The sequence below is a fragment of the Podarcis tiliguerta genome (genome assembly GCF_965153285.1).
Source record: "Podarcis tiliguerta genome assembly, chromosome: 3".
Lineage (NCBI taxonomy): Eukaryota > Metazoa > Chordata > Lepidosauria > Squamata > Lacertidae > Podarcis > Podarcis tiliguerta.
In genome coordinates, this window is record NC_139536.1 from 10,925,461 (window position 1) to 10,948,572 (window position 23,112).

Sequence of the window (23,112 nt, forward strand, 5' to 3'; positions counted from 1 at the left end):
AGAGTTTGGATTTGATATCCCGCCTTTCACTCCCTTTAAGGAGTCTCAAAGCGGCTAACAATCTCCTTTCCCTTCCTCCCCCACAACAAACACTCTGTGAGGTGAGTGGGGCTGAGAGACTTCAGAGAAGTGTGACTGGCCCAAGGTCACCCAGCAGCTGCATGTGTAGGAGCAGGGAATCGAACCCGGTTCACCAGATTACGAGACTACCGCGCTTAACCACCACACCACACAGGCTCTCTGGGAGTCAGGAGATTCAGATTAATCTCGATATGTGGAATTTGTATGATCTTTCGATGGAAGTTTATTTTCTTTCTTTTTCTTTCTTTTCATTTGTCCATTTTGGAAAATCACATAATTTTTTTTAAAAAAAAAAACCTCCAAGGATGGAAAGTTCAGCAACCGGTCTTCCCAATCGTTAGGAGCTCTCTCATTTAACACACACATTTATTTCCCTTTCTTCTCCCTGCTACCCTTTTTAAATGAATGCCGGAGCTCTGAAGGTCTCGTCTCGTTCCCGATCTATCACACCTCCAACATTACAGTGCCAGAGAGAGAGAGAGAGAGTCAGCACTTTTGCTTTTGCTCATTAAGAACCTCAAGGGGGAGCAAGAAGTTGCAGTCGACAGCCTTTGATATTCCCCATAAATGCAAAAACAAAAAGGAGAAAGAAATGGGAAGGAAAGGGAGCCACGTTCTCAGTCAAACAAAGGAGTTATAAAATTAGACGTTTGGAATAAAACTATTGAAGAATGCCTTGGGAGCACACACGGTCTAATAATTCATACCTGTTAAGCTGTACTGAAGCATCCCGCCTGGTTTTTGTGGATCATCCCAGAGTAGAGAGACCCACATAATGGTTTTTTTGGAGAAGAGAATTAGAAGAGGAGGAGGAGTTTGGATTTGATATCCCGCTTTATCACTACCCTAAGGAGTCTCAAAGCCACTAACATTCTCCTTTCCCTTCCTCCCCCACAACAAACACACTGTGAGGTAAGTGAGGCTGAGAGACTTCAGAGAAGTGTGACTGGCCCAAGGTCACCCAGCAGCTGCATGTGGAGGAGCGGGGAAGCGAACCTGGTTCACCAGATTATGAGTCTACCGCTCTTAACCACTACACCACATTGGCCCTACACCAATAATGGAAGCAAGTGATATGGATTGAGCACATCATGTCTTTCTACATCCCACACAGCCGCCTGGGGAAAGACTGAAACCAGGTGTTATGTACTGTAGTTCTCACCCTGGGCCAGCAGGGGGATACTGTAGATAGTTTTCACTCAGGTCCACATATGCAAATAGGGGATTGAAAGTGACATTCAGTGATTGGCTAGTTACAGAAAGTTGCTACTGTAGCGTTGTAGTGGAACTCTATATTAGCAGGCTGGCTGAACCCTTCAGTTCAGTTCTGTTCTGGCCTCTGAATAAACAAGAGCTGTTTTGAAGAATCACTGTGTCATCTGATATGTTCACTCACAACTTAACACCAAGCGTCATCTATTCCAACCCCCTTCAATGCAGGAATCTCAAATAATCCAGGGCAGATGGCAGCCCAACCTCTGCTTAAAAACCTCCAAGGAAGGAGAGTCCACAGCCACCCAAGGGAGACACTGCCACTGTCAAACAGATCCTACTGTTAGAAGGTTTTTCCTTATGTTTGGTCGGAATCTCCTTTTGTGTAACTTGAAGCCATTGGTTCAGGTCCAACCCGCCGGAGCAGGACAAAACAAGCTTGTTCCCTCTTCCCCTTTAGATCAGGGATAGGCAACCTAAGGCCCATGGGCCACAAACAGCCCACGGGGGTCATTTAACCAGCCCATGAGCCACCCCCGAACCAAGCTGCCCGCTCGGCGAGTTCCCACATGCTGCGCTAAACCAGAACAACACGGTGTGGAGATTCGCTTCCCCAGCGCGAACCAGCCCAGGCGTGGTAAACCTTGCTGACCCCTGCTTTAGATATTTGAAGGTGTCTATCGTCCCTCCTCTTTTCCAAGATAAATGCAGAGGGAGGAAGGGGGAACTGAACACCAACAAGAATAAGGTCACGCCAGGCATGTTCATTACTATGTGTTACAGCTTGGGAGGAGGAACAGACAAGGCGTGGGATGTGATACATAAGAAGCAGTCAAGTGCAACATTCCTTGTTATCCTAGAGTGGACATGCGGGGGAATGTTTGGTCCAGCCAGTCGAAAACTTCCTGTTTCCTCCTGGCTGGAACATCCTTCCTTTGCATGTGACTAGAGGTGGCCGTGACCTTACCTGTTCAGGTAACAAAAGGACAAGCCACACAGCCCACTCTCTCTTTGACTTCCTCCGTGACCTTACCTGTTCAGGTAACAAAAGGACAAGGCAAGACAAGGACAAGGCACGCAGCACACTCTCTCTTTGACTTCCTCCATCATTGGAGCAGCTTTTTAGCTAGAAATGCCCTGTTGGCTTTCAGCCAACAGAGGACACTGAGCTTATCCCCATATGGGATAGATCCACATTTACCTCGGGTTAAGTACTTAATTCGTTCTGGAGGTCCGTTCTTAACCTGAAACTGTTCTTAACCTGAGGTACCACTTTAACTAATGGGGCCTCCTGCTGCCGCAGCGCCACCGGAACACAATTTCTGTTCTCATCCTGAAGCAAAGTTCTTAACCCGAGGTAATATTTCTGGGTTAGCGGAGTCTGTAACCTGAAGCGTATGTAACCCGAGGTACCACTGTATATCTGTAACTAAGTCTGCCTTCAGGAATCCCACTGTGAACTCAAAGCTCATCAGCAGAGCATCTGTTTGGCACGCAGAAAATGCGTAGACTTTACAGTGCAGGATAGACCCAAAGGACTGACTTGAATATAAGAAGAGCCTGCAGGATCCGGCCAATGGTCCATGAAGTATCATGTGACAAAGACACATGAGAGCAGAAGCAGCAAAGCAGGCTGGGAAGTGCTGGGACTGCACAATCATTTGGGCCTACTGAAGTTGTTCAGGCCTAAATGCTAACTGTTGAGTCACTCTGACATGTGACTTAGCAGCCAGTTTCTCTTTTGTGCTCTCCGTAAGATTTCAGTAAGAGTCAGTATGTAATCTCAGTCAAACTGTTTGGAACCATGTTGTTTATGAAGAAGTTTATTTTAACTCAGTAAAGCTTTTATTCTTTAAAACCCTGCATTATTAATTTACGCTCCGCGTCATGAAGTCCATTTATAAAGAAGTCTTTTATAAGGTTCCTTTCTGTGATGCTGTGGATTCAGTCCATGTGAGAAAAGTTGACCTTCATGGCGGCTATGCCTATGTTGGTAAAGGTAAAGGACCCCTGGATGGTCAAGTCCAGTCAAAAGCAAATAGGGGGTTGCGGCGCTCATCTCACTTTCAGGCCGAGGGAGCTGGCGTTTGTCCACAGATAGCTTTCTGGGTCATGTGGCCAGCATGACTAAACCGCTTCTGGTACTAGAGAACACCGTGACGGAAGCCAGAGCACACGGAAATGCCATTTACCTTCCTGCCGCAGTGGTACCTATTTATCTACTTGCACTGGTATGCTTTCAAACTGCTAGGTTGGCAGGAGCTTGGACAGAGCAACAGGAGCTCATTCCATTGTGGGGATTCCAACCTCCGACCTTCTGATCGGCTAGTCCAAGAGGCTCAGTGGTTTAGACCACAGCACCACCCGCGTCCCTATGTACCTCAGCAAGATTTTGTTACCATTGTTCTGAACAATTACAGAACCGAACTGTCCAAAACCCTGGCAGTAAGTATTTTTCTTCCTAATTTGCTCTGTGTTTTACACTCCTCCTTTCTGGTTTTCATTTTATAAATGGTAACATTCCATTCAGCCTGCAAAAGGTGATTGCGATAGGGCATGGGGATTTGTCTTTCAGGATTTGAGAAATACTTAAACAACTTCTTCATCATTTTTATTAAGCTTCTTTTCCTCATTATGTAAGACTTCACCTTGCTGTACAATGTAAAACAGGAGCTTTTCTGCCTGAGATGTCATTAGTAATACACATTGGTTTTACATGGCAGTTCTTATTGACAAGCAGTTTTCCGCTCCCTCCATTTCAGCAAACTTCAGAATAATATTAGGAACAGGTAGAGGAACAGGGGCAGAAATATATTTGAGGGAGAGTGAGTCCTTTTTTCTGGGGGGACACATATTCCTAAACATTTTATGAACCTAAGTTTGGCCCCATTGAGGGGCAGTATTTTAATATGAGTAGGAAAATGAGAGTACCCCTAAACATTATTTTTATGGGGGAAAGCAGTGTATACAGTGGTACCTCGGTTTAAGAACAGTCCTGTTTTAGAACGATTCAGTTTGCAAACTCCACAAAACCAGAAATAGTGTCCCGGTTTGAGAACTTTACCTCGGTCTAAGAACGGAATCCGAACGTTGGAAGGGCACCGGCGGTGGGAGGCCTCATTAGGGAAAGCACCCCTCAGTTTAAGAACGGTTTCGGTTTAAGAACGGACTTCCAGAACGACTTAAGTTCGTAAACCAAGGTATAGTAATTTTATCTTGTGAACCGCCCTGAGACCTGCAGGTATACGGCGGTATACAAATTTAATGAATAATATTAATAAATCCTCCGGAAAAACAATCTCTCAAAGGACCTGTTGATGGCATTTTACCATTGTACTGTAGAGAATGTATTAACTTATGGTCTCTGTGTGTGGTTTGGGAGCTGCATGGCCAGGGGAAAAAACAATGCTGTCCAGGGTTGTAAAGACTGCAGAGAGAATAAATGGGTGCACTCTTCCCACCTTGAATCAAATCTACGCTTCCAGGTGCCATAAGAAAGCTGCAGAGATAGCGCAGGATAGTGCACACCCCGGAAATGATCTCTTTCAGCTTCTGCCTTCCAGAAGAAGGTACAGGGTTATAAAGACCAGGACTAGCTGCCTGGGAAACAGTTTCTACCCCAATGTGATTTTGGTTTTAAATTCATTGTAAGGAGTCTGTATGGGAGTATATTGTATTTAAAAATGGGATATCAGAGTTTTTAGGGGGCTAACCAGGTTGGGATAGCTGGGATGGCAGGCTTGTTGGGTTTTGAATGTCTTATGTAGATTTTTCAATTTTGTTGTTCTGTATGGGACAATGACAATAAAGATTATCGTATTGTATTGTATTGTGAATGCTGTTCTCACAGTGGCAACCAGTGGCCTGCGGGAATGCTGCAAACAGAACCCAAACAAAACACCGCTCTTCCTTCTTGTGGATTCCAACAACTAGAATTCAGAAGCATCACTGCCTACAACTGTAGAAAAGAAACATGACCTCCATGAATTTGTCTAGTCCTCTTTTAAAGCCATCCAAGTAAGGTGGCCACCACTGAATCCTGCAGCAGCGAATTCCAGAGGTTAGCTATGCATGGCATGCCACACTCCCGCCCTCCAAAATTTTAAGATTTGTAGGTTCCCAGCAAGATCCCAAATCTACGAAGACAGATTCCTAGGCTGCTACCACCAATCTCCTTTTTTTACCCTGGTGGAACCATCACGACAACATCAAGATCCTTCCTCAGATGTACCCCAGAGCCTATAAGTTACTAGATCACTATCCTGATAAATAATCGGCAAGAGGTGAACGCCAACTGTACCCTTAGGAAATGATTCGGGCTTAAAATCCTTGCACAGCATAGCAGCTGGGAGCCTGATCCGCTTCTCCGTCAACTGAGAATAGACGCGCATCCCAGAAACATCTGTTAAAATGTCAGCCTACTGTCACAAACTGCATCGGAAGAGCTAAATGTCAAAGGAATCCGCTTTTGTTTCTTTGCAGAGAATCCCAGGAAAAAGCAATTAAGATGAAGTGAGTAAACATTCGCCAAGCAGGTAACCTGAAGCGGAGGACAAAGACTGCAAGACTGTTCAAGTGTTCCCTTTAAGAAGGCAAAGCTACGATGCATGGGCTGTTTTGGGATTCAGAATTGTGGTTCAGTTTGAGAATTCCATGCTTCTAATGGCAGAGATACCCAACGTGGTGCCCTCTAGGTGGTGCTAGATGACAGCTCTCATCATTTCTGACCAGGGGTGGGGGAGAAATTCGATTCAGTTCACCGTTACAGGAAAACCTACTTAATTTGCCCTTTCTAAAACACTTAGAGCTGAAACACAGCTATCCTTTGATATTCACACTTCTCTGAAGTTCGTAATGCAATTCTCCAACCAATGTTTGAAGGTAAAGGTAAACGTACCCCTGACCATTAGATCCAGTCACGGACGACTCTGGGGTTGCGTGCTCATCTCGCTCTATAGGCCGAGGGAGCCGGCGTTTGTCTGCAGACAGCTTCCAGATCATGTGGGAAGAATGACTAAGCCGCTTCTGGTGAACCAGAGCAGCGTACAGAAACACCGTTTACCTTCCCACCGGAGCTGTACCTATTTATCTACTTGCACTTCGACATGTTTTCAAACTGCTAGGTTGGCAGGAGCAGGGACCATGCAACAGGAGCTCACCCCGTCGCGGGGATTCGAACTGCCGACCTTCTGATCGGTAAGCCCTAGGCTCTGCAGTTTAGACCACAGTGCCACCGGCGTCCCTGTTTACAAAAAGTTTACAAAAGTGCAAATATTAGAGGGGGTGTGTGGATCAAATTGACTATATTTGTGAAATTAACATACAAAAAAGCATTGTTCTTGTTTGCAAAAAAAAATAATTACATACATTGGTCAAAATTGCATACATCAATGTCTGTATTAAGAGAAGTTCACACTTAGATGCTGGTGGATTTTCATTCAGACTTTAAAAGCAACATACAAATTGCTTCAAAAATGTGTAGAACTGAATTGAAGATCAGAAAAAGAGAGAGAAATAGATGGAGAATCAAAATTAACAGACCCATCCATGCCTATTCCTGACTACTGACCATGCTGACTGGCGGGGGTTGGGAGTCCAACAACACCTGGACAGCAATGCATTGTCTACCTCCTGCTCTAAAATCCTTCTTTCACTGGGTAAGATATGGCAGCACGAGGAAAGCCAATGAGGGGTGATTCGCTCATCAGTGGAAAAGGCCAAGCAAACTCCAAGTAAAGAGGTAAAGAGACCGCTGAACATTAGGTCCAGTCGTGGCCGACTGTGGGGTTGCGGTGCTCATCTCGATTTATTGGCCGAGGGAGCCAGCATACAGCTTCCGGGTCATGTGGCCAGCATGACTAAGCCAGTTCTGGTGAACCAGAGCAGCGCACGGAAACGCCGTTTACCTTCCCGCCAGAGCGGTTCCTATTTATCTACTTGCACTCTGGCGTGCTTTGGAACTGCTAGGTTGGCAGGAGCTGGGACAGAGCAACGGGAGCTCACCCCGTCGCGGGGATTTGAACAGCCGACCTTCTGATCAGCAAGTCCTAGGCTCTGTGGTTTAACTCACAGCGCCACCCACAAACTCCAAAGAAGATTGCAATTTGTGGACACCAAGGAAACTCCTGCACTGGCCTTTGGAAAGGCCGGGTTCAGTGATGCTATGTTTTGAATGTCCCCTGGAAGCAACCCTATGCCAGAAGACAGCAGCTGTAATGAATTAAAAGCTACACAGATGCCCTCCATCCCCAGGCGCCACCCTTATGAAAAGAAGGTTTCTCCCCATCCAGCCTATTCTCTCCGTTCCGTATCGAGCCTACGTGCACTCAGGCCGTGCTCACAGTACATTAGCTCCAGCCTAGAGGAATCCCATATTTCAATGCCTCTTTGTACAGGCGAGATGCTTTTGCGCAAAAGCCCAGGAGATACAACTGTTGTGCAGCCTGTTACGGCAAGGCATCCATCAACTTCGCCCGTACTTAGCCACTGAATCATCACCAGGGGTGACTGCAGCCTTGGCTGCGCAGTTCCTGCTTCGCGCTGCGCAAGAAGCCTCCCATCACGTACGTACAGAAATGGGCACCTTCCCCCACCTCGACGCTTCCGTAATTTGCACACACGCAAAGAGGAAGGATGACCCCTTCGACATCACCATTGCAATAAGATAAAATAACATGGACTCACCGTTCATCCCATTGTAGAGGCCTCGGTGATGGGGAGAGAGGTCATCCGTCACTGGCCTCCTTAAGGTGCCTTCTCTGCTGCTGCTGCCCCCCAAGTGCTTGAGGTGGTCCGGGCTTCCGCCATAGTGCTGCTTGAGATGTTCGGGGCTGGTCCCCCTCGCTTTCGGGAGGTGCTCAGAGCTCCCGCTCAGAGCGTGTTTGTGGAGAAGTTCGGGGCTGCCGCCGCCAGCGCTGTGCTTCTGGTGTTCCGGGCTGCCGCCAGGCCTGTGTTTCTGAAAGTGTTCTGGGCTGCCACTCAGCAAGTGCTTCGGCAGCGTTTCCGGACTGCTGCAGCTGTGCTTCTGCTGCTCCACAGACCCCTTCCCGAGAGTCTTGTGATGCTCCGGGCTGGGTCCTTTCAGGTGCTTCTGGTGATCGGGGCTGCCAGAGCCGCGGGGTTTGTGGAGGTGTTCGGGACTGGCGCTGCGGTGTTTCTGATGCTCGGGGCTCCCCTCGCTCCTCGCCTTCTGGAGGTGCTCGGGACTCGAGTTCGGGTGGTGCTTGTGGTGGTCGGGGCTGTCCGTGCTGCCGGTGCTGGAGGTGCTGCTGCCGTCTCCAACGTCCCTGATGAAGGCGCTCGTGGCGTTGAGCTGGCAGAGGCTGGCCTGGCTGTCGATTGAGTTTCGGCAACCGGCAACACCGCCCTTCTCCTCGTCCAGCAGGACGCAGAGCTCCTTCAGCTCCAGGTTCTCCTTCACCACCTCCTCCTGCCGAACTTCCAGCTCCTTCAGCTTCTGCAGATACAGGGACACCTCCTTGTGCATGACGCCCGCGCTGTACCGGCCGAGCCTCTGCCACTCACGGGAAACCTTCTTGCCTTTCTGCCGGTCGTCGTCCAAGAAGCAGCAAAGGTCTCGCAGCTCCTGGTTGTCCTCCTGAAGTTTCTGGTTGATGTCCTTCAAAAGAGAGAGGAGCAAAGAGAGAAAACAATAGGTTAGCAAGGGGAAGATCAACATCCGTGTCTCACGGGAAACAAGCTGAAGCTAAACAGAGGAATATTACAAACTCTTCCACCTGCCATTCCCTCCCACACAGAATCACAGAAATGGAAGGGACCCCAAGGATCATCTAGTCCAACACCCTGCTGTTGGCATCCATCTGTCTCAGGAGACAGTGGAAGAGTGTGCCTTCAGGGGTGAAGTCAAACGGTTGGAGAATTACAGCCCTGCTGTGGCTGTAGAGACTGACTGATACAGGAGAGACATGTTTAGTTGCAACTGGGGCAGATGAAGACATCAGGCCATGCTGATGCAGATGCACCTTCTGTTAGGATATTTCCGTTCCACCTTAAAAGGGAGCAGGATGTTTGTGTCACAGCCTGCGTATTTCCTGTTTTCACAGGATGTTTCTGTTGTGTCTTTGCCTTTCGTCTCTCTCACTGCCGGAACTCTCTCAAGCAGGCAGTCATGGTTTTTCTTTGTTCTGATCAACGCTGTATAAACCTCTAAATAATGCTCTCCTGGGTGCATCTTTTGCTGTGTGAACTCTGCTGATAGAGTGTGCAAGAGCTCTAGAATGTGGGAAGCTATTTCTAGAGCTCGTGTCGCTAATTGCTGATACTGCGTGTCTACGGGAGATCAATGGACGTCCGGAGACGACATGGAGGTCAAGATGGACTTTGTCTCCCTGGCAGTATCCCAACACCTTCATCATCATCATAATATTTATAATAATAATATTCATTACCCGCCCATCTGGCTGGGTTTCCCCAGCCACTCTGGGCGGCTTACAACACATAAAAATGGTAAAATATGAGACATTTGTTTTATCATTAGACATTTCCCAATATAGTGGTACCTCAGGTTAAGAACTTAATTTGTTCCGGAGGGCCATTCTTAACCTGAAACTGTTCTTAACCTGAATCACCACTTTAGCTAATGGGGCCTCCCACTGCCACCGCGCTGCCAGAGCACAATTTCTGTTCTCATCCTGAAGCAAAGTTCTTAACTCGAGGTATTATTTCTGGGTTAGCGGAGTCTGTAACCTGAAGCGTACATAACTTGAAAGTGCAAAATGGGCCACCAGTGTGAGAGAATCACTTCAGAGGAGGTTCTACTGCATCTTCGAAACAAACAAACAAAAAAGTCAAGATAGTCCATCTTTACGGTTCCTCTCAAGTTACAGACAGCTGGCCTTTATTGCAGAAATATATTTCGGGCCAACACAAACTCAGTACAGTCAAGGTTTATAAAAAAAATAATACCAGTGACTATCCTTTTGTAGAAAGAATTCCAGGAAGAATAATCAGTGGGTGATAAAACGTGAGCTTAACTCAACAGTCCACCCTTAGGAAGAAAAATCTATGAAGCTTTTCTGTCTTCCTTGTAAAATGGGTAGAGGAACAGATTTAGCCTGTCTTCCAGCTACAGTGTTAAATAAATCTTATGCTACCCACCTTTTTTCTCTAGGAGAAAGAACAATATGAGCCAAAGGTAGGAATTGAAGCTAATCCCTCTTTTCCCCCCTCTTCTATCAAAACCTTTCAGTGAGGATGAAAAAAACCAAGCAGAATTTGTAACTACTGTACAAGAGAGCCTGGCTTAACTTCGTAGTATCCCACCAAGTTATACTCAAAAGTAGATCTATTGAAATCGGTGGACTACAGGGAGCTGGGAGCATGACTTTCAGCACAAAATTAGCTCTCATCTCTAATCCCTATTGAATTCAATTAAGCTTACTCCCAGAAAAGTGGGGTTAGAATACAGTTCCTGTCTGCACGGCAATGCGGCCAAGACTTGCGGCAAAAGCAGAATCACAGAAGGTGAAGAAATGGGTTTCTGTGCAGTCAGTTTAAAACTGACTCGACCCCCCCCCCTTTTCTTCTTAGCATTTCTAAAATGCATCAACTTGAGCTCTTGAGCCAAAAGGCTCAGCTGTATAAACAAATGCTCAGAGCCCTCTCCTTTATCAGTTTGTGACGGCAAGCAAAGCCTTGACTGTACCAGTAGAACAGAGAAGACACGTCTGTGCCTTATCTTACGTCCTGACCACAAAAACGCACAGACCCAGACTGGGAACAGCGCCAGAGTGTGTTCTCGGAGATGATGACCTCTTGCTCCAAGATAAGAGTAGGAACAGGAAGATACTTTTATGGTCAGAAGTACAGGAAGGAAGACCCTTTTATGGTTAAGAATACCAGAGCAGGAACATATGTGATGTCAACCTGCGTACGTAGGCTGACGTGGTTGGATTTCTGGGGAAGGGGGAGAGGGCGCCTGGACTGACCACGCAAGTGCCTTCTGCTATCCGGAGAGCAGAATAAACTCTTTTGTTGGAACCAACCCTTGGTGTCATTTGACTTCCTTCCCTCCCGTCCGGGAGCAACGCAGAGGGGGACAGGGTTCGAGTCAGTTTTAAACTGACTGCACAGAAACCCATTCCTTCAAAGGGACTCTGAGGTACATCTACTCCAATCTCCTGCAATATAGGAATATGCAGTGTCCAATTACGGGGACTGAACTTTGGTGTTAGTGATGTTAAATATGCCTTAGCCCACAGCGGCAAGAGTATTGTTGGCTCAGAAATGGAAGCAAGAAGAAATACCAAAGAAAGAAGAACGGCAGATAAAATTAATGGACTACGCAGAATTGGATAAAAAGACAGGAAGGATTCGAAACCTGCAGGACCAGAGATTTACAGAAGATTGGAAGAAATATACGAACTATTTGAAGAGCAATTGTAATCAACAAGAGGTTTTGTAAGGAGAAATATATGAAATATTGCAAAGAAGAGAGGTATTAGATATGAGATTTAAATGTAATAATGAAAATAAGAAATGTAAATTAAGTAATTAGATTGGAAAATTTTCAGATGTGATTGATGGAAGTAAAAATAATTGTATAAGAAGTTAAAGTACAGTGGTACCTCAGGTTACACACGCTTCAGGTTACATACGCTTCAGGTTACAGACTCCGTTATCTCAGAAATAGTACCTCAGGTTAAGAACTTTCATTCAGGATGAGAACAGAAATTGTGCTCCGGTGACACGGCAGCAGCAGGAGGCCCCATTAGCTAAAGTGGTGCTTCAGGTTAAGAACGGTTTCAGGTTAAGAACAGACCTCCAGAACAAATTAAGTACTTAACCCGAGGTACCACTGTATGTTTAATTATTGTTGAAAATGATACGTTGAAAATTAATAAAAAATTAAAAAATAAATATGCCTTAGCCCAGGGGTCAGCAAACTAAGGTCTGAGGGTCAGATCAGGCCCAATTGCCTTCAGGATCCAGCCAGCGGACTGTATGTGGATTGGCGTGAAGATTCTGTTCGTTCGGGCTGCGCCATTTTTCCCCCGGCGCCATTCCATTTTCCCCCGCTCTCCGTCACACACACAACGGTGGCGCCTCCTCCCTCCCTCCTCCTATCTTCTCCTCACCCTGCCTAGAGGAGGAAGGGGACTGGGCTGAGCTGGCTGAGCACCATTTTAAGCAGCCCCTCTCCGGAGCCAGCCCTTTTGCGCCGCTCATCTTCCCCCCCCCCCCAACCGCCGCCCTGGTGCTCCTGTGGGCCAGAGAGCGAAGCGGACGAGCTTGCTCTGCCTTCCCACAAGAAACAGCAGTGGTGCTGGTGGTGGCAGCCCCAGGGAAGGTAAGCGCTGGGGCTGGGGGTCAGGACTGCTTGCCCCCCTTGCCTCTTCTTCCAGCTTCCTGCCCCCCGGTGCTGCTTCTCCAGCTCGCCACCAAGGCCTGAGGGACAGTGGACCGGCCCGCGGCTAAAAATAATTGCCGACCCCTGCCTTAGCCTTTAGTGTGAAGGTGTTTTAAAATGGCATCAACAGGAGGAAAGCTAATAAAAATCAGGAGCACATCAGGTAAAGGTAAAGGGACTCCTGACCATTAGGTCCAGTCATGACCGACTCTGGGGTTGCGGCACTCATCTTGCTTTACTGGCCGAGGGAGCTGGCGTACAGCGTCCGGGTCATGTGGCCAGCATGACTAAGCCGCTTCTGGCGAACCAGAGCAGCGCACGGAAACGCCGTTTACCTTCCCACTGGAGCGCTACCTATTTATCTACTTGCACTCTGATGTGCTTTCAAACTTCTAGGTTGGCAGGAGCAGGGACCGAGCAACGGGAACTCACCCCGTCGCAGGGATTCGAACCATTGACCTTCTGATCAGCAAGTCCTAGGCTCTGTGGTTTAACCCACAGCGCCACCCACGTCCCTAAGAAGAAGATTGCAATTTGTGGACACCAAGGAAACTCCTGCACTGGCCTTTGGAAAGGTTGGGTCCAGTGAAGTCCTTCATGCTATGTTTTGAATGTCCCCTGGAAGCAACCCTACGCCAGAAGACGGCAGCTGTAATGAATTAAAAGCTACAGAGATGCCCTCCATCCCTGTATGGAAATACCTTATGAAAAGAAGGAATACCAGTGTGGAGGGGGGAATGTAACATTTACCTCCCCTACTGTGATCCAGAAGATGGACTACTTAACCCTTCGGAAATTTTCCCGTTCAAAATTGCCCTCTGCAAGCTGCTTTTTTCACTCCAAGAGATTCTCCAAATTTCCCCCTTTACAGGTGAAAAAAAATAGCCTACAGAGGAGCATCTTGCATGCAGAGCATCAGAGGTTCAATATCAGGGTATCTCCAGAAAGGACTAGGAAGGTCCCCCTAGTCCTGAAACTCTGGAGAGCTGCTGCCAACCAGTGTAGGCACTCCTGAGCTCAGATGGGCCATTCGCCTGACTTGGTATCAGGCAGCTTCCTCGGTCTCCTGAAATGACCCAAGTGCAAAGCTCAGTAGCCGTTCCTTGTTCGCCCTTCCTCTTCCCAGCTGCCCTGCTTGTCGCCAGGTCAATTGAGTGCATCATTTCAAAGTTTTATATCCCTCCTCCGCCGGCTGGATCAATAGTCAGCCGGGGATGTCACTAAATATAACCACCCGGAAAGAGCTTTTTGGGGGAGGGAGGAGGGTGAAGATATATTTTTTTTCCACCTTACTTTCCACGGTTTCTTCTCCTCTGCCTCTCTTGGCAAGCGGGGACTGCATTAGGGTACAGCACACATAATAATCCATTTGTTGTTGTTGTTGTTTAGTAGTTTAGTCGTGTCCGACCCTTCGTGACCCCATGGACCAGAGCACCCCAGGGACTCCTATCTTCCACTGCCTCCCGCAGTTTGGTCAAACTCATGCTGGTAGCTTCGAGAACACTGTCCAACCATCTTGTCCTCTGTCGTCCCCTTCACCTTGTGTCCTCCATCTTTCCCAACTTCACGGTCTTTTCCAGGGAGTCTTCTCTTCTCATGAGGTGGCCAAAGTATTGGAACCTCAGCTTCAGGATCTGTCCTTCCAGTGAGCACTCAGGGCTGATTTCCTTCAGAATGGATAGGTTGGATATTCTTGCAGTCCATGGGACCCTCAATAGTCTCCTCCAGCACCATAAATAATAATCCATACAGCCCATTAACTCAGCAATACACTAACCATTTGCAAAGCAATCAAAATGACTTTTCTTCCTTTCTTTTGCCGCACTTGCACAACCCACCAGAAGGAACTAGCATAAACAGATGTGGTGTGAAGCTGGATAGGACTAGGCAAGTAGCAACAAGGAAGGGATACCACTGGACATGCTTCAGAGGGCTATGGCGGGGAGATCAGGACAAAAATCTTGCAATCTTGTAAAAGCCCGTTAAAGGATGTGAGTTGTGGCACACTAAAAGCCAATGGGAGAAAAGCAATGACAAACCTAGACAGCATCTTAAAAAGCAGAGATATCACCTTGCCAACAAAGGTCCGTATAGTTAAAGCTATGGTTTTCACAGTAGTGATGTATGGAAGTGAGAGCTGGACCATAAAGAAGGCTGATCGCCGAAGAATTGATGCTTTTGAATTCTGGTGCTGGAGGAGACTCTTCAGAGTCCCATGAACTGCAAGAAGATCAAACCTCTCCATTCTGGAGGAAATCAGCCCTGAGTGCTCACTGGAAGGACAGATCCTGAAGCTGAGGCGCCAGTACTTTGGCCACCTCATGAGAAGAGAAGACTCCCTGGAAAAGACCCTGATGTTGGGAAAGATGGAGGGCACAAGGAGAAGGGGACGACAGAGGACGAGATGGTTGGACAGTGTTCTCGAAGCTCCCAGCATGAGTTTGACCAAACTGCTGGAGGCAGTGGAAGACAGGAGGGCCTTGTGTGCTCTGGTCCATGGGGTCACGAAGAGTCAGACAGACTAAACGACTAAACAACAACAACAACAAAAAGCCAATGAGGCAAGCAACAAACTTTTTCTTTTCTTTTTGCAAAGTCTTCTTAAAGCAGGGTCAGCAAACTTTTTCAGCAGGGGGCCAGTCCACTGTCCCTCAGACCATGTGGGGGGCCGGACTATTGGGGGGGGGGGAATGAACAAATTCCTATGCCCCACAAATAACCCAGAGATGCGTTTTAAATAAAAGGACACATTCTACTCATGTAAAAACACGCAGATTCCCGGACCGTCCGCAGGCCAGATTTAGAAGGCAATTGGGCCGGATCTGGCCCCCGGGCCTTAGTTTGCCTACCCATGTCTTAAAGTCTACACATCCAAGTTGGGCGTGTGCTCTCCTGATCGCCTAGAACGTACAAGAATTCTCTCCAGGTGATCACACAGGGGAGCTTTACAAAAAGCTGGTGGTGTGTAAGCGTCTCTTTCACAACCACCAACATGGGAATCAAAGAACGAGAGCTGGGAGGGGCCACAAGGGTCATCTATTCCAACGCCCTGCAAAGCAGGAATCTTTTACCCAACATGGGGCTCGAACCCCCGACCCTGGGGAGGAACTATTTAAATGGGGAGAAGCTGACTCTTTGCGGACCACAGTTCCTTTCCTAGATTTACGCAGGTGCTGTTAAGAGCAGAGTTCAAATCCCCACTCAGCCATGAAGCTCAATGGGTGACCTTGGGACAGGCACTGCCTCTCAGGCAAACCTACCTCGCAGGGATGTTGTGGCATTTAAATGAGATGGGAGAAAACCATGTACGGCACCTTGGATCTCCCTGGAGGAAAAGGTGGGATGTAAGGGCAATTGTGGTAAGGTAAAGGTAAAGGTACCCCTGCCCGTAGGGGCCAGTCGTGTCCGACTCTAGGGTTGTGCGCCCATCTCACTCAAGAGGCCGGGGGCCAGCGCTGTCCGGAGACACTTCCGGGTCACGTGGCCAGCGTGACATTGCTGCTCTAGCGAGCCAGAGCCGCACACGGAAACGCCATTTACCTTCCCGCCAGTAAGCAGTCCCTATTTATCTACTTGCACCCGGGAGTGCTTTCAAACTGCTAGGTTGGCAGGCGCTGGGACCGAACAACGGGAGCGCACCCCGCCGCGGGGATTCGAACCGCCGACCTTTCGATCGGCAAGCCCTAGGCGCTGAGGCTTTTACCCACAGCGCCACCCACGTCCCTAAAGCAATTGTGCCCACGTCCCTAGGGCAATTGTGGTGCTGTGGGTTAAACCACAGGGCCTAGGACTTGCCGATCAGAAGGTCGGCGGTTCGAATCCCCGCAACGGGGGTGAGCTCCTGTTGCTCGGTCCCTGCTCCTGCCCACCTAGCAGTTCGAAAGCACGTCAAAGTGCAAGTAGATAAATAGGTACCACTCCGGCGGGATGGTAAACGGCGTTTCCGTGCGCTGCTCTGGTTCGCCAGAAGTGGCTTAGTTAAGCTGGCCACATGACCCAGAAGCTGTACGCCGGCTCCCTCAGCCAATAAAGCAAGATGAGGGCCGCAACCCCAGAGTCGGTCACGACTGGACCTAATGGTCAGGGCTCCCTTTACCTTTTAAGGGCTATCGTAGAATTGTAGAGTTGGAAGGGAACCTGAGGGTCAACTAGTCCAACCCTCTTCAATACAGGAATTGTTTGCCCAGAGTAGGGCTCAAACCCACGACCATTAGATTAAGAGTCTTATGCTCTACCGACTGAGCTATCGCCACTCAATCATGACTTAAACAGCATAGGATGGAAAGGAAGTATTGAGGGAACATAAACTGCAGAGGACCACAGGTGGCTGGATGTTGCTCAAACAGTGCAGAAATAAGAGGTACTTGTTGTCATCGTCATCATCATCACCATCACATTTATTAATCCTTTTCCCCCTCCAAATTGGTCCAAACTTCAACGTCTAAAACTCCTGGTAGAGGAGCGTGATCTAGAGATCACGCTAAGGGTGGCCAAATTCTGTGCGACTGCCATAAACCGTAGGGAACATGTTGTACTATCAAAATGATCAAGGTTTTAAATGACAATTTTAGGTTATATTTTAGTGATCAAGATTTTTAACTGCCGCTATATCTGAATTGTCTCTGTTATACCCAATTGCAATTCAACGTATTCCTGTTGTGTTTTATGATTTTCCTGATATTGAAAGTGAGCCAGAACTGGTCTGTGATTGTAATAAAAAAATTCAATTCAACCCTTTCCCCCAAAAGATTGAGACATCATATAGCTCTCCACACACACACACAAAATCCCCTCCTTTAGCCTCACAACAACCCAGAAAATGACTGGCCCGAGTTAACCCCATGAGCTTCACAGATGAAGCAGGCTTCAAATTTGGGATTCCCAGCTCTGCCTGACACCTGAATCGAACCACCACACTGAACTGCCTCGTTTCAGCTGCTGGGGCTAAGCAGGTCTAGTCCCATGCATCTAACCTGGACCACGTAAAAGTAGAAAGATGCTCTATACAGACTCAGGCCATTGGCTCTTCAGAATGCCAGGCTAGGAGTCCCCCCCCCCCCCCCGACATTTTTTGGACCGGAAATGTCAGAGATTGACACAAGGGGCAGACAGAGAAGTTTCTTAGAGGAAGGGCATGGTAGTAAGCAATAGTCGAAACCAGAGCAACATTCCCAATTGCCACAGATTTCCCTGGTTTGGTGCTAATATTTTTCTGCCGTCCATTATCAGTCTTTCCAAGTGCCCCTCATGCTCCCAGCTCCCCTGTGCCAGCCAACGAACACCCCATTCCAATAGATCATCTCTCCTCCAGGGTGGAATAGGCAAAGGAGGACACACGTTTTAATTATGAAAAAAGAAGATCAATGCAAATTCCACAGTGGAGAAATTCTTGCAGGCAGAAGCTCCTTAAGCAGACACAAGGTCCACTCTCCTACTCAGACATCATCTCCTGCAAAAAAAAATCCACTGTGCATTAAGGATTCCGATAATGGATTCCAAAGTGGATTTTCTCCCCAGATGGAAAAAAAAAGTTCCTAATAGTAATGCCCTTGCTCAGGCAATAAAGTAACGGTTAGTCATGATAAGTGGGACCGGCAACAAAATGGTGCAGCGTGGAACACTCCCATTCAGTGCTCCAAGCAGCCAGCCGTGCCCTTTTGCAAGATACTCCATTCCACTTCCTATCTCCTGCAGCATTCAGTGGGCACACTCAGTCCAATGAGGCGGTTCCTAAAACAGATTTCCCACCTAAGTTTTTTTTTTTAGAGGGGCTATTCTGCAAACCCTGGGGTCACCCCAGGCCTGCCAACCCCTCTCTCTTGTGCATGGATAATGCTGATTTGGCTAGGAAGGGATTAGCACTCTGAAAATGAGTTTGCTCCTGCTGCATAGGACAGCTCAACAGAGCCTCTAAGTTCAGAGGCAGTATACATTGGTTTGCTGCGGAGCAACACCAGAACAGGGCTACTGCCTTCATGCCCTGCCTGCAGGTGGCCCAGAGACATTTGGTTGGCTGTTTTAGGAAACAGGATGTGGGAGAAAATGGACCTGGATAGCTCATTTAGAGCATGCTGCTGATAACACCAAGGTTGCAGGTTCGATCCTGATATGGGACAGCTGCATATTCCTGCATTGCAGGGGGTTGGACTAGATGACCCTCAGGATCCTTCCAACTCTAGGATTCTATGATCTATAACAGGCTTCCTCAACCTCAGCCCTCCAGGTGTTTCTGGACTACAACTCCCATGATCCCTAGCTAGCAGGACCAGTGGTCAGGGATGATGGGAATTGTAGTCTGTTCCCTGTTTAGGGAAGCTCTTAATGTTTGAAGTATCACTGTATTTTAATATTGTGTTGGAAGCCGCTCAAACTGGCTGGGGAAACCCAGCCAGATGGGCGGGGTATAAATAATAATAATAATAATAATAATAATAATAATAATAGTCTCAAAACATCTGGAGGGCTGAGGTTGAGGAAGCCTGATCTATAACCTCCAGTCTGAGCCAGCAGGGCTCTCCTTATTCTCCCAGGGGCTCAAGGCTGTGGGTCCGACCCATGAAGCAATAATATCAAAAGACTCAGCATACCCCCTGACTCTACTCACAGAGTCTCTTTCCAATTTAACCAGGAACCAACTGGACATCTGATAGACTTTCCAGGCAGGGAGGAAAGGATCTGTTAAATGGAGACAGTGTCCAAGCCCATCCATAACTCCCCAAAATCATAATCTATGTGCAACACATTTACAGGGGATATTCCAAAATCAGTTTTTGAAGGCCAGAAGATGGCCAGGAAGACGCATCTTCCACAATGGCTGGAAGACATGGCGCCTTTGGGGGTAGGAGAAGGGGAAGAAGAAATGAGGCGTCCATTAGGTCGATTTGCATTCAAGATATTAGGGAAGGAGACATATGCAGGCGGTCACTGCCCCCAATGCACTAGACCATCACCTCTTGACCTTTGAACATTCTCCAAGGGACATTCTCCAACATGCATTGGGAGGCAGTGTTGCATAGTGGTTAGAGTCATGGACTAGGACCTGGGTGACCAGCGTTCAAATCCCTACTTCAGCCACGAACCTCACTTTGGTGACCTTAAGCTGTCCCTAACCCATCATTCAGTGCCGACCGCACTCTGCACATGCTCAAAGGTTACACATTTAACCTTACTCCACATGCTCTGGGACTGAGGCACCTCTGTGGCGCAATGGGTCAGCGTGCCTGGCTGTTAAGCAGAAGGTTGGTGGTTCAAGCCCACCCAGGGACAGCTTGTGGGCAGGATTCCTGAATTGCACGGGGTTGGACTAGATGACCCTCAGGGTCCCTTCCAACGCTATGATTCTGTGAGTCCTAGCAAATCAAAGCAATAACTGTTTGTTTCTTTTTGGAGAGGGACGGCTGGTATCTAAGGCCAAGGAAACATTGTTTTCACGGCAAAGAGGCAAAGACAACACTACCATGAGGCAAACCAATCTCAGCTGGCAGATTTTGGAGACGACAGAATGGGAGACAGATGAATCTCCCAGGTGGAAAGTCTCCCAGCAGTTGTTCAGTAATTCAACAGAAGAACTTCCCAGTGGGAAGCAAGTGAGAGAGATGGATGCCAATTGGATTCTCCACCTAAAGACATTTTTAAAAATTCTCTTTTTTTTTTTTGAAAAAAAATTATTGATTTTCCAAAAAATCAATAAACAAACAAATAAACAAACATAAATCTCAACCGTATTGAAACCAAACTTAGTAACATTGTTAAGTGACTTCCTCGTATCCCCGTTTGAATTTCAGTGTATATCATTTTAACGGTTTTCCAAAACCAACATTCTTATAAAATTAACTTAATCACTTAACCTCTTCCTTTCTTTCCAGTTCAGCATTAAACAGATTAATTCATCACATTACATATTTAAATCCTAGGCCTGCCTGGTATTTGCAAGCTTTTCCAGTTAATTGAACTTAACATATTTAACTAAATATTCTTTAAATTTCGTCCATTCTTCCTGATAATCCTCCTCCTTCTGGTCACGGACTCTTCCAGTCAGGTCGGCTAGCTCCTACATTTTTAAAAATTCTTGGAGGGAACTGCATCCAGGATATTCTCCCAGTGGCCAACCAGATCTCTCTCCCCAGCTGTGATTCCTAGAGCTGGGAATTCAGTAGCATCCTGCCTCTCTGACACCCGGCAGAAATTAGACTACTCCCTCCCTGGCCTCCCCTCTCCATCCCTCTCTCCCAGGTGTGTGTACCTTGAGTCCCCGGATCTCGCCCAGGTGAAGCTGCAGGCGCCGGTTGACCTCGCGGATGAGATTGCTGTGGTCCAGCATGGCGCTCATCTTCTCCGACTCCGCCTTGCGCAGGCTCCGGATCAGCTCCTCTTTGGTCCACTTCAGCAGCTCCTCGTCCGACACCTTGGAGAGGTCTTCGGCCACACCCGCCGCGCAACTTTCCGAGCCGGGCGCCGACGACGCCGACGCCCCGGCTCCAGGTGCGGATCCGGACGGAGTCGCCACCTTAGACATGGTGCCGGCGGCCCAAGTGGCTCCGGGATCGCCTGGCTAGGATGGGGAGGGGGGGGAATGTCGTTGCACTCCGTATTCCACCAAGACCCTCAAGCCCCAGATCTCGAAAACAACGCCTTTAAGTCAGTCGGGACTGTCCCTCTCCGAGAAATCGGAGTGACTTCGGAATGCAGTAAAGAGCAAAGTGAAGGGGGGGGGGTGCTTTCCCCCAAGCTATTGTGGCTTGCTCAGAAGGAAGGAGGCGCTCCCTCGGTGGTAAAAAGACATCCTTGCAAATTATTTTAGAGGTGGGGGGAGACAGGGAGAAGATAAGGAATCTTCAATCCTCCGATCCGGTTGTTGAGTCTGCGCTTAGAACAGTACCCGGGCGGAGGGAGCCGTAAAACAGCAAAATCTTTGTTGTGTGTGTGCCTGGGGGGGTTGTAACAAGGAGCTGGGTTGTTCCCGCACAGCTTCAGCCTCAGAGTTTAGTGGATCTTCCAAATTCAACAGGAAAAATACACATACACACACATATATATACCCGTGCGCGCTAAGGAGTTTCACAGTGCCCCCCGCGCCTACGAACTTGCGAGCCACGCGGCGCGATCACGAGTGGGGCGAGTCCACGCGCCCCTCCCAAGTCCGGCTCTTTGCAAACAAAGTGGAGCCGCCCAAAAGGATCCTTTAAGCCGTCGGGCAGAGAAGGGTCGCTCACCCAGCGCCTCCCAGCCTGTTTTCCCAAAGGAGGCGCAGAGAGTGTGTCTCCTCGCTTCCTTCTGCGCCGCGAAACTCAGGGCTTGCTCCGCATCGGCTCCGGCGCGAGACCTCCCTCGGAAACAAGGATCCGGGAGTGGCACGATCCGAGTCCCTTTGCCAGATCGCCCCGGACAGGACTCGAGGAGTTTCCCTTGCTTTCCAGCTAGAGCTCGCCTTTCTGTTAAATCCTGCAACACGCCCACGCGCCCTCTCCGGACGCAGCAAGCGCGGGAAGGCGACACGCGAGTCTTTTGTACGTGAGGATGCGGACCAAGGGCAGTTTTGCGCCCCACTCCCCAGTCTGGGCAACGCAGCTTTGGAGACCGGGGGCTGGAGAAGCGGGGAAGAGGCACAGATCCGAGAGAGAACCGGACCCCGCCCCACGTTGCTCCGGGAGAATCCGTGCGCGGGGGCACCGATCCGCCCTCTCCTTCCTCCGTTGCCGCTCAAGAAAGGGCGCTGCCCGCTTCTCAACTAGGCTCGTCCCTGGCAGCCATCCTCCTCCTCCTCCTCCTCCTCTTCCTCCTCCTCCGTCCCGGGCAGCCGGGCCTCGCCCCGCTTCAGCCCGCGCAACCGGCTCCCTGCGGGCGCTCCGAGCGGCGCTCTCGGAGCCACAGGATGCCCAGAGCGCGCATTGGGCACGGGAGGGTCTGGTCCGGCGCCCTGGGCAGGCGCTGCGCCCGCGGCGCGGTCCACGTTGGCCGGGCGAGAGTGAGAGTGAGAGCGAAAGTGAGGCGGCGCGAGGCTTTTCAGCTGGGAGGTGGTGGACCACGTGCGATGCTGGGGGGGGGCTGGGGGGGCGAGAGAGAGGGAGGCGCGGCTCGCAGGCGCCACCTCGCGGGCTTGGCCCACAGGCGCCGCGTCTAGAATTGAATCATCGAATTACAGAATTTAGGGCTTGACACCTATCCTTCATAATACAGGATTGCCCCGTATTTCAATGTAAAATGCTACCTCCTGTATTGTTACAGCTTTATTTCAGATACTGTCTCTCCATGGGCATAGCCAGGATGGGGGGGGGAGCAGAACCTACCGTAAAGGGACCCCTGACCGTTAGGTCCAGTCATGGACAACTCTGGGATTGCGGCACTCATCTCGCTTTATTGGCCGAAGGAGCCGGCGTACAGCATGACTAAGCCGCTTCTGGCAAACCAGAGCAGCGCACGGAAATGCCATTTACCTTCCCGCCAGAGCGGTA

The 23,112-nt window shown here is 48.9% G+C and overlaps 1 protein-coding gene across 6 annotated transcripts in view; it reads right to left on the reverse strand.

The window, feature by feature from the left end:
• The window catches only part of CCDC85A (coiled-coil domain containing 85A), a 155,299-nt gene extending 132,660 nt beyond the window's left edge, over positions 1–22,639 (reverse strand). For 3 of the 6 annotated variants that reach the window (XM_083432689.1, XM_083432691.1, XM_083432690.1), the window contains exons 1-2: positions 20,904–22,637; positions 7,978–8,911 (exon numbers count right to left, since the gene is read on the reverse strand). In XM_083432689.1, the coding sequence (XP_083288815.1) occupies positions 7,978–8,911; positions 20,904–21,176 (1,207 nt within the window). In that variant the 5' untranslated portion in view covers positions 21,177–22,637. Of the gene's footprint in view, positions 1–7,977; positions 8,912–20,903 lie in introns of all 6 variants that reach the window. The other 3 variants (XM_083432688.1, XM_083432687.1, XM_083432686.1) reach the window with 2 other exon arrangements.
• Between the last annotated feature and the right edge of the window lie 473 nt (positions 22,640–23,112).